The following is a 10,019-nucleotide window of genomic DNA, read 5'->3' on the forward strand; positions in this document are numbered from 1 at the left end:
GTGTGTGTGTGTGTGTGTGTGCTTATGAGAGAGACAGAAACTAATTGCCCTTCCTATCATGTGGGAAAATCAGCAGTGCTGCTGTGAGTGTGTTTGCGTGGGTTTATCTGTGAAGCAGCAGCCGGATGACCACACCCAAAGATGAAGACACAATGGCATAAAAAGACAACTAGTTGTATTTAAACACTGCCTTCTTAAATTCCATCCGAAATAGCTATCAATTCTACCTTATCAGCTAGTTGCATCTATAGAGAGCAGCCAAACCCAAAATCAAAAGCCCTCATACAATTTTTGTAAACTACTGTACATTAAAGGCACAATATGTACGATTTTTGGATTAATATATCAAAAAAAAAAAAAAAAAAACACACTATAGAACAGTGTTATATATTTTGTTGTCTTGTTTACTTATATTATACCAGATGTTTCCAAGAATGTTTAAATCCAGAGAAATAAGCATTTTTAACCAGGACACAGTTAAAACAAAGTCTTTCAAAAAGCTTACGCTGTATGTCCTATACTTTCGCTATTCTACTTACGGGAAAAATGTAACTGGCGATGCGTTCGTTCCGTAAATAGATTAGGGAAGGTGTAGGACATACAGAATAAACCTTTTGAAGAATACAGAAATGTGGTTTTGGCGGAACCAATTGGAAGGCGATCATTTGTTCATATAAAGCATATACATTTACACTTTTTTTGAAAATGACCGATCGTTTCTCTAGATAAGACCCTTATTCCTTGTCTGGTATCGTTTAAAGCCCTTTGAAGCTGCACTGAAACTGTCATTTAGACCTTCAACAGTGGAGGCCATTGAAGTCCACTATAAGGAGAATAATCCTGAAATGTTTTCATCAAAAACCTTCATTTCTTTTCGACTGAAGAAAGAAAGACATGAACATCTTGGATAACGGGGGTGAGTGAATTATCAGGAAAATTTTATTTGAAAGTGAACTAATCCTTTAAAGTTACTTACAGAATGTGTATCTTACATGAGTATAATTATTATGAAAATGATATTATTGCCGCCTCTATAGACATCAGTGTGTATTTTACAAACTCTAAATGTATTGTTTTGTTAGTACTCATGTGTTTTTAAATGTCTGAAACCTAAAATAAACAGTATGTAGTTGAAAACACTGCATATTTGTGATATATGAAAAGCGCTAAGCGGTTCGTCTCTGGCTCACTTCCAGCCAAAGCACGCAAGCACATTTGAATTTGGCAGTTGATCACATGATGCACTGAACGTTCTAATCACAGCGGTGTGATCGTACGCATCAAAGGGTTGATAATCTCATCCATGAACATGATTGAGTCCTGTCAGATTCTTTTCCCCTGGCTGTGAGGTGAAGACGACATGATTCCACACTCAGTCTCGGCGTAATCAAGCTACGCCTTTGTTTTGAATAGGTGACCTCTAGTGGTGAAAAGTTACATATTGTGCCTTTAAGTAATGAATCAAATAATTTCATAAAATGTATAATGTAAAGAGCTTTTTCTCTAAAGGGCTCTCAACTCACAACTGGAACATGCTGTCAATTGAAATAAAAAACAGGACATGACATGATATTTAAAATATCTTAATAATAATAATAATAATAATAATAATAATAGATATCAATTATATATTTTTATTTATGTATTTATAATAAAAGTAATTAAATACTTAAAAATATTTTAATTATATATACAGTACAGTCCAAAAGTTTGGAACCACTAAGATTTTTAATGTTTTTAAAAGAAGTTTCGTCTGCCCACCAAGGCTACATTTTTTTATTAAAATTACAGTAAAAACAGTAATATTGTGAAATATTATTACAATTTAAAATAACTGTGTACTATTTAAATATACTTGACAAAGTAATTTATTCCTGTGATCAAAGCTGAATTTTCAGCATCGTTACTGCAGTCTTCAGTGTCACATGATCCTTCAGAAATCATTCTAATATGCTGATTTGCTGCTCAATAAACATGTATGATTATTTTCAATGTTGAAAACAGTTGTGTACTTTTTTTTCAGGATTCCTTGATGAATAGAAAGTTCAAAAGAACAGCATTTATCTGAAATACAAAGCTTCTGTAGCATTATACACTACCGTTCAAAAGTTTGGGGTCAGTGAGAATTTTTGTTTTTATTTTTTGGAAAAGAAATTAAAGAAATGAATACTTTTGTTCAGCAAAGATGCATTAAATCAATCAAAAGTGGCAGTAAAGACATTTATAATGTTACAAAAGATTAGATTTCAGATAAACACTGTTCTTTTGAACTTTCTATTAATCTGAAAAAAAATATTGTACACAAATATTTTGTACAATTGTACACATTAAATGTTTCTTGAGCAGCAGATCAGCATATTAGAATGATTTCTGAAGGATCATGTGACACTGAAGACTGGAGTAATGATGCTGAAAATTCAGCTTTGTATCACAGGAATAAATTACTTTGTGAAATATATTCAAATAGAAAACAGTTATTTTAAATTGTAATAATATTTCACAATATTACTGTTTTTACTGTATTTTTAATTAAATAAATGTAGCCTTGGTGAGCAGACGAAACTTCTTTTAAAAACATTAAAAATCTTAGTGGTTCCAAACTTTTGGACTGTACTGTATATTAAGATTTTTATTGGAAATAATAATTTTTACCATTTATTTACACATCGTCATTCTTTCTTCTTGCACAGAAACCACAAAATTAATATTTCTAAAACATCAAAACACTGAACGCACTGCAAATCCACCTACATCCTCCTGAATAGTCTCTGAAGCCCTGGCAGGATGTGCTTCCTTTTCTTCCTGCTTTTTAATCTGCTTCTGAAGCTCCTAATTATCTAATCAGACTGGCTGAAAATTTTAGATATTAAGTGTTTGATGTTGTGTTAAGGATCAGTCACAGGAAACAACAAGGAGGAAGAAGTCCTTGGCTGCAGATCACCGGTGGTCAGAGTGGATGTTTTGGTAATGGTCGTTCCTAATGCTGGATGTTATAATATTTCTGGTTGGCAGCAAAACTGGCCATATATTTCAGAAATCTAATTGCAGATGGTACATAGAGTATTGCTGGTAAACAAATAAAATATTATTCTTATTGTACAAAGAATCATTCAGCATTCAGCATTGCATCATTTGCATAAAGGTTAAACTTGCTATAAACTAAGCTATAAAACTTGGTTGCATCAAGTTTTGCACTAAAAGGTATACAACGATTAAAGTACTGTACCTTTAATGCATCTGAGATTCAGTTTCTGGAAATAGTCCAGTATCAGGACATTGCTAAATGCCCACAAACGCCTGACATAAATTTACGGTATAAATTTGGCAGGAGGACCCTGGGAAAAAAGACCTGGCACAATATTCAATGAACTATATGTTATGGTGGTGTGTGCAGTGAATACTGTTTCTGTGACAAATGTGTAATTGCTGACTGAACTGAAGCCAAAGAGCAGAATTACATTTATAAAACCGATGTAAATTTATATGTGACCAGATAGTTTCTCTAGCTAGAAGTTACAATGCACACATGAAGGAATATAAAAGTAAAAACAGATCATACAATGGAAATCTGTTCAAATATGCACCACACAGAATTTTAAGTGACTCAATATGGAGTGTGTAGCAGCATAATGAACCTTTAAGACCAGCCTAGAGGAAACCACATCCCTGGCTTGGTTAACAGCCCACCGTATGTGCAGCTTTAACAGTCAGTCGCAGAAGAACAACTGCAGCTGCAGAATTGGGAGGTTAGTATGATTAGTGTCTTCAAATCCTTTTTTTTGCCTGATTAATCGTACTTTTCTTGTTGGAAGTATTCAGAAGGAACAGACTGGGCTTTTCTCTATAGCATGTCTGTATTTCAGCAGTAAAAGTCTAGGCATTTCTGCTGAGAATCCATGCGTCAAAAACAACTATCTATGCCGTTGTGGGTTGGTGAACAGCTTGGGTCAAGCCAAGGCTTTCTTTCTTTTGGCCTAGACTGTAACTTACCCACTGAATACCTCCAAGTTGTTTCTTAGGAAATTATTATCCAGCTAACCACATCATAAAAAAAATAAATTTAATAAAAATCACAAGCAAAGCAAAGCTAAACACATTTCTCACAGTCAGGTGTGGCCATAAAAGACCCAGAAAGTCAAAAACAAGCGCTATAGTCAACTAACTAGTTGATTAAGCTAGCCTATCAGAAACCCTCTGTGCCAGTCATGATTTTGAATATTCAGATTTGCTGACAGGATTGGCTTAAATATGTTTGGAGGGCGGGGTTTGAAGAGAGGGCATGCCGATAAAATGAGCTTATAAAGCTTTTCCTGTGATTATCAAATTAGTAAGTTAATGAAACACTCTTAAAAATAAAGGTTTCAAAAGGGAAGAACATTTTTTGGTTCCCCAAGGAACCTTTCAATGATCAGAACATTTTAATAACCTGAAGAACTTTTTTCCACTATAAAGAACCTTTTGTGGAATGGAAAGATTCCATGGATTCTTCACAAAACCATCGATGCCAATAAAGAACCTTTATTTTTTTAAAGTCTAGGCCTCCCTTCCAATGCTATTTCTTTTTATATCTATCTGAGATATATCTGAGATCTATTAAGATTGTTTAGAGCCATATATAAGCAGATCTTCTGTAAGTATTATCTAAAGATCCTACATTTGGTGCAACAAATTGTTTTAGTCATTTTCATCAGTTGCTTCCTCCAAAAATGACCTGGCTCTTATTCTTCATTACGAGGCTGTGAGTCACTCTGAGGATATAGATAGATAACACATCTATCTCTGTACTGCACCGTTGATGTGTGCCGTGATGGTTTCTTCCACACCACTACCCTCAGCCCTGATCAATCAATGGCTAGTTTAATGTTAGAGACCAGGGTCATATGGGAAATCAAGCGTGTTAAATCGCCTCTCTGACATCATGAAATGTATGGCTTTAAAATCCAAATTGAATGTGTAATGCGAAATGTAAATGTATTCATTAACATGAATGACAGGTTAAGTGAAGAAAAATTTGCTTTTGTGTGGAATGGATTGAGTGCTAATGCTTTTTCTAAGACAATTTGTTAGAATTCTAGTTGTTTTAATTATTTTTTATGTCAACTTTGCAAAAAAAAAAAAAAAAAAAAAAAAAAATATATATATATATATATATATATAAACCACCTTTACTTTCTGCATTAGGGATCAACTTCAGTCATTTAAATATCTCTCCTCATTTCAAAGGGCCTTCTGTTACACAGCACTCACAAGACAACAAGGAGATAAACGCTAATCTAACACAAAAAGGGAGTATTCTCTTAACACAGGTCTTAAAGCATAAACCTTTATAGCCAAGCACCTTGGAGCATCATAAAGAATCTCAAGAGCTGAAAAGGCAGCAGCAGTTTGTCAGAAAGATTGAATATGCACATGTTAATTAACTGTCTCTATGCCTAAGTGCAATAAAGTTGGTTAAGGAAGAATCGATAAGCATCACGTCTGCACACATCATTGATTGGGAGGTGACTTTTATTCCACATGGTGATTTATGGATTCATGAAAAGGTGCTCCAGAGTCAGGTGGGGGAGGAAGAATTATTATGGATAATGAACAGAATTAAAGAACATGTAATGCAATCAGAACATATTAGTAAAGAAAAAAAAATAGAAATAGCTTTCAGAAGATTTTTATGCTCTTTAGTTCTTCATTAAATTATACAATCCTGAAATTAATTCATATTTTTATTATTATAATATATTAGAAATTATGAATTTATTAATTATAATGTAATATTATACTTTTAAATAGTTATTTATTGTATTTAACATAATATATAATTATTTTTTTATTTAATTTGCATAATACAAATTAATATTTACATATGTTACTCATAATAATGAATAATTAATACACAGCAAAATCCCCCGTGTTAAATCAACTCTGCTCAGAGTACATATGGTCCCTCTCTAAATAGTGTTAAAATAACACTCAAGCAGAGTTAAATTTAGTTAGATAATTAAGCAATTAATTAAGTAATGATTGTGCAGTAGTGATGAACACCTGCTGTTAACAAGCAGAATCACTGAAGAAATAAAAAACACAAGAACTACATGTGACTTAAGTCACAGCCTTATTAATTTCTTAATTATCTCCTTAACTTTAACTCTGCTTCAGTGTTACTTTAACACTATTTAGAGAGGGACCATATGCACTCTGAGCAGAGTTGATTTAACTCTGGAGATATTGCTGTGTACTTAATAAATATATTTACAATACATTTTGTAAATATATTGTTACAATACAATATATTTTGAAAAGCATTTAGAAAATGTTCACTTTATTAGATTACTATTAATCAAAATAAAATATAATCAAAATAAAATCTTTGACCAAACACCTGTATTTAATGTATACAATATTTGTAGGGTAATGTAGCAATCATTTGTACAATATTTCACATGGGCAACAGTCATGACAGTCATTTAATAAGTAAAGTATATGAGCACCTGGTCACTGGTTACAAAGCTTGTGTGCTTTCTCTCTCCCTCTCACAAACACACAGTGGCCATGTGACAAAGCTCGTCCATGTAGGGCTTCCAGCTGGCATGCACAATGGCTCAGCTGTCATTACACATCTGCACACACACAGGATACCCGTGGTGTTGACAAGGCTGATATTGAATTATACGTTACAAAAACCCTGTACATGGGTAGTTTGTTTACATAAGGCTGTCACCACATGCTGGAACAAATGTGCGTGCAAGAGCGAGAAAGAGAGAGAAATCATCAAACTAAGCCTCAAAGTCTTCAGCAGAGAGGAAATGCACCATAAACGGCCCATATCCATGATTATTAAGGGAATGTTTTACTCCATAATAAAAATTCTATCATCTCACCCTCATGTCATTCAAAACCCATTGATGTTCTCTGAAAAAAATAACAGCATATGAGTTTGGTAAAGTGAGTAAATAATAGAATTTTTATTTTGGGCCGTAGTATTTCTTGAAAGATGTACTTAAGATTTCCCATTTGTCTGATTTCAGATTGGATGACGTGGAGATGAGCGACAGACAGATGAGAGAAAGAGAGACAGTCAATCCACAGACATTATATTGGCAGAGGGCTGAATGTCCTGCCAATGAGACATGGCTCTAAACTGGCTAGGTTATTGACAGGTGATATTAATGAACCAAGTGGCATTAAAATAGAGAGGACGATATATAACTGCTTGACGGACAGTCTAAACATGCAGTTTTGAAAGAAGTCTCAGTGTGTAAACTCTTTTGAGGAGTTAATTAAACCAATGATCTCTGCTGGAAGATTTTACGACGAGTGCTGCATATGCATTTCGGTCTAGATAAACTATACTGTCTGTTATAAAATTGGGCTACTGTGAGATAAAACATCTGGTGGCTCACTTGATTACCACTCTTAAGATTTTAAGTGGGTATCTCGGATAAAGAAAATTGCAGTCTCCAAGAATCAAAATCATAGGCAGAGATTACATAGACAGATAAGACTATTTTTTTGTGATTGGTTTGTAACGCAGTACAGGTATTGTAGCGAATTTCGACCCCCTGCCAAATTATTACCCCCCGTCATTGAATTTGCTACCTGATTGCCTAATTCTAACCCCACTCCTAATCCTAAACCAATATGGGGGGTAATAATTTGGCAGGGGTCAGAATTCGGCACAATTTCAACCCCCTTCCAAATTATTACCCCCCCTCGTTCAGGTCGCTACCTGATTGCCTAATCTAAACCTCACCCCTAATCCTACGCACCTACTCCTAAACCTACCAAAACTAGGGGGGTAATAATGTGGCAGGGGGTCGAAACACAACACTGGCGCTTTTGTTTTTTAATGTGTAGCATACATTCCCTTTTTTTTTTCCCACTTCGAGCTCTGGTGGTACTAGAATGGTTGGTTGCCAGGGCATTGGTTGCTAAGGAGTGGTTGTTAGCACGTTGCTATGCAGTTACTAGGGTAGAGTGGTTGCTATGGAGATTAGTTACATGCTGGCCGAGTCAAATAAATAAATGACAAAACATATTTCTCAGTTTCTGTGAGAAGCGTTGATGCTTCAACGCAAAGTGGTTCAAAAAAGTATTTAAACGCTTAATAAAGAAAATAAAAAGGTCACTGTATTAGATACAGCATCAAAACCATTTAGCATCTGCAAATATACCGTTATTTCTTAAAAAAATGCCATTATTCTGGTATTGCAAAGGCATTTAAAAATTTACACGTGTGCCTCAAGTGTCCATGCAACATGATATATTTTATGTCTGTATACTGAATTTGAACACGTTTAGGGGTTTTGATAATCCCTCGCCCTATATAGTAAAAGCGATACTATTATTCACAACTATTAGCAGACGACCTACCTGTACCACTGAAGACCCTTCTCATAGAACCTGTCAAAGAAGTGCGGCTCTGCGCCCACGGCTCTCACGTCTGGATGAACGCGCAGGAACTCCAGAAGCGCGCGCGTCCCCCCCTTTTTCACGCCGATAATAATCGCCTGAGGAAACTCTTTGGTGCCGAAATTGTTCGACACAGAAAGATTGTTGTAAGTGTCATAGCCTAAGCCTCGCTGCCTCTTCTCATCTTCCACGTCTGTCGCATCCTGATCAGGGAGTTCGCGTACGATGGAGCCGTTCCAGTGCGCGTCCGGCTGGAGTTTCTTCCCTTCCTTTGGGAAAAGTTTGCTTCTGAAACTTTGATGGACGTACAGTGGACTCGGCATGGAATCGCAGTATCCAGTGAGACAGTAGAATAAATAGGTGAATATAAGGAGCATGGTAAAGAACACGGACACCTTGGAATGCGCTTTCAGGTGTCCGAAGTCGAAACACGTTGTCCAACATCCCATGAGTGTCTTTGCTTCGCAAGAAATAACACGTTAAACGGAGGAATCATGCCGTATTAAATGTAAAAGAATTACTTTTGGTTGCAAGACTAAACATTTAGTGAGATTTACTGTTTTTTGCGCCGCAAAAACACTAAATCAACTGCACGCCATATTTGCACGATCATGTCTTACATAGAGAAGTCACATAACGAATTATAAATTTTCATGTTCTTTTTGTTGGACTGATATGACTTCTTTGGCTTGGTCTCTCGCAGTCGTGCAGCTTCGGGTGACCAGGGTTACCCATTCATCTCCCACCCGTTTTTGGTGTGAATCCACGCCCTGCCTTCTGAGTCCCACCCCTTTTGCTCAAATTACTTTTATGACTATCCTAAGCAGTTACAAATCCATTAAGCACCATACAATCGATGAGAGCTAGAGAGCTTATTTTTTGGGGATAAGAAAAGAACAGGTCAAAGTTCACATCCCTTACTGCATAATAGTGAAATGTTATCTCAGGTATTTTTATGGCATGTACTTTCCTTCATAGGCTGCAGTGTGAGGCAGTATATGAAGAGGTCAGTGAGTGAGCAACACCTGTCCTGGAGGCCACACACTCAGCGGAGACAGTCTGTTCCTTGATCTGGTCTCTGTAGACGTAAAAATCACAATCGTTTCATTTATTGCAAACACACACACCGCAAAACTCGTTTTTAAAGTACTTTATTGGTATGATTGTGACCGTAGTTGCAATAAAATAAATAATAGCAATATGGAAATAACATGAAAAAATTAATAAAAAATAAACCAGAGATATCTAAACTTTTAAAATGAAAAAATTAAACCTCAAATGTGACCCTGGACCACAAAATAAGTCATAAGTTGCAAGGGTATATTTGTAGAAATAGCCAACAATACATTGTATGGGTCAAAATTGTAGATTTTTCTTTTATGCCAAGGATATTAATATCATGTTCCATGGTGATATTTTGTAAATTTACTACCATAAATATATAAAAAATGTATTTTTGTGAGTGGATATGTGTTGCTAAGAACTTCATTTGGACAACTTTAAAGACGATTTTCTCAATATTGAGATTTTTTTTTTTTGCAGATTTCAGATTTTCAAATAGTTGCATCTCGGCCACATATTGTCCTATCCTAACATACCATCAATGAAAAGCA

The 10,019-nt window shown here is 35.3% G+C and overlaps 1 protein-coding gene across 1 annotated transcript in view; it reads right to left on the reverse strand.

Annotated features, from left to right (window-relative positions):
• The window catches only part of si:dkey-121b10.7 (heparan sulfate glucosamine 3-O-sulfotransferase 6), a 15,783-nt gene extending 6,928 nt beyond the window's left edge, over window positions 1–8,855 (reverse strand). The window contains exon 1 of the mRNA XM_067404486.1: window positions 8,368–8,855. Coding sequence (XP_067260587.1) covers window positions 8,368–8,855 — 488 coding nt within the window. The remainder of the gene's footprint in view (window positions 1–8,367) is intronic.
• Window positions 8,856–10,019: the final 1,164 nt, after the last annotated feature.

Source organism: Chanodichthys erythropterus, chromosome 12 (assembly GCF_024489055.1).
Source record: "Chanodichthys erythropterus isolate Z2021 chromosome 12, ASM2448905v1, whole genome shotgun sequence".
Taxonomy (NCBI): domain Eukaryota; kingdom Metazoa; phylum Chordata; class Actinopteri; order Cypriniformes; family Xenocyprididae; genus Chanodichthys; species Chanodichthys erythropterus.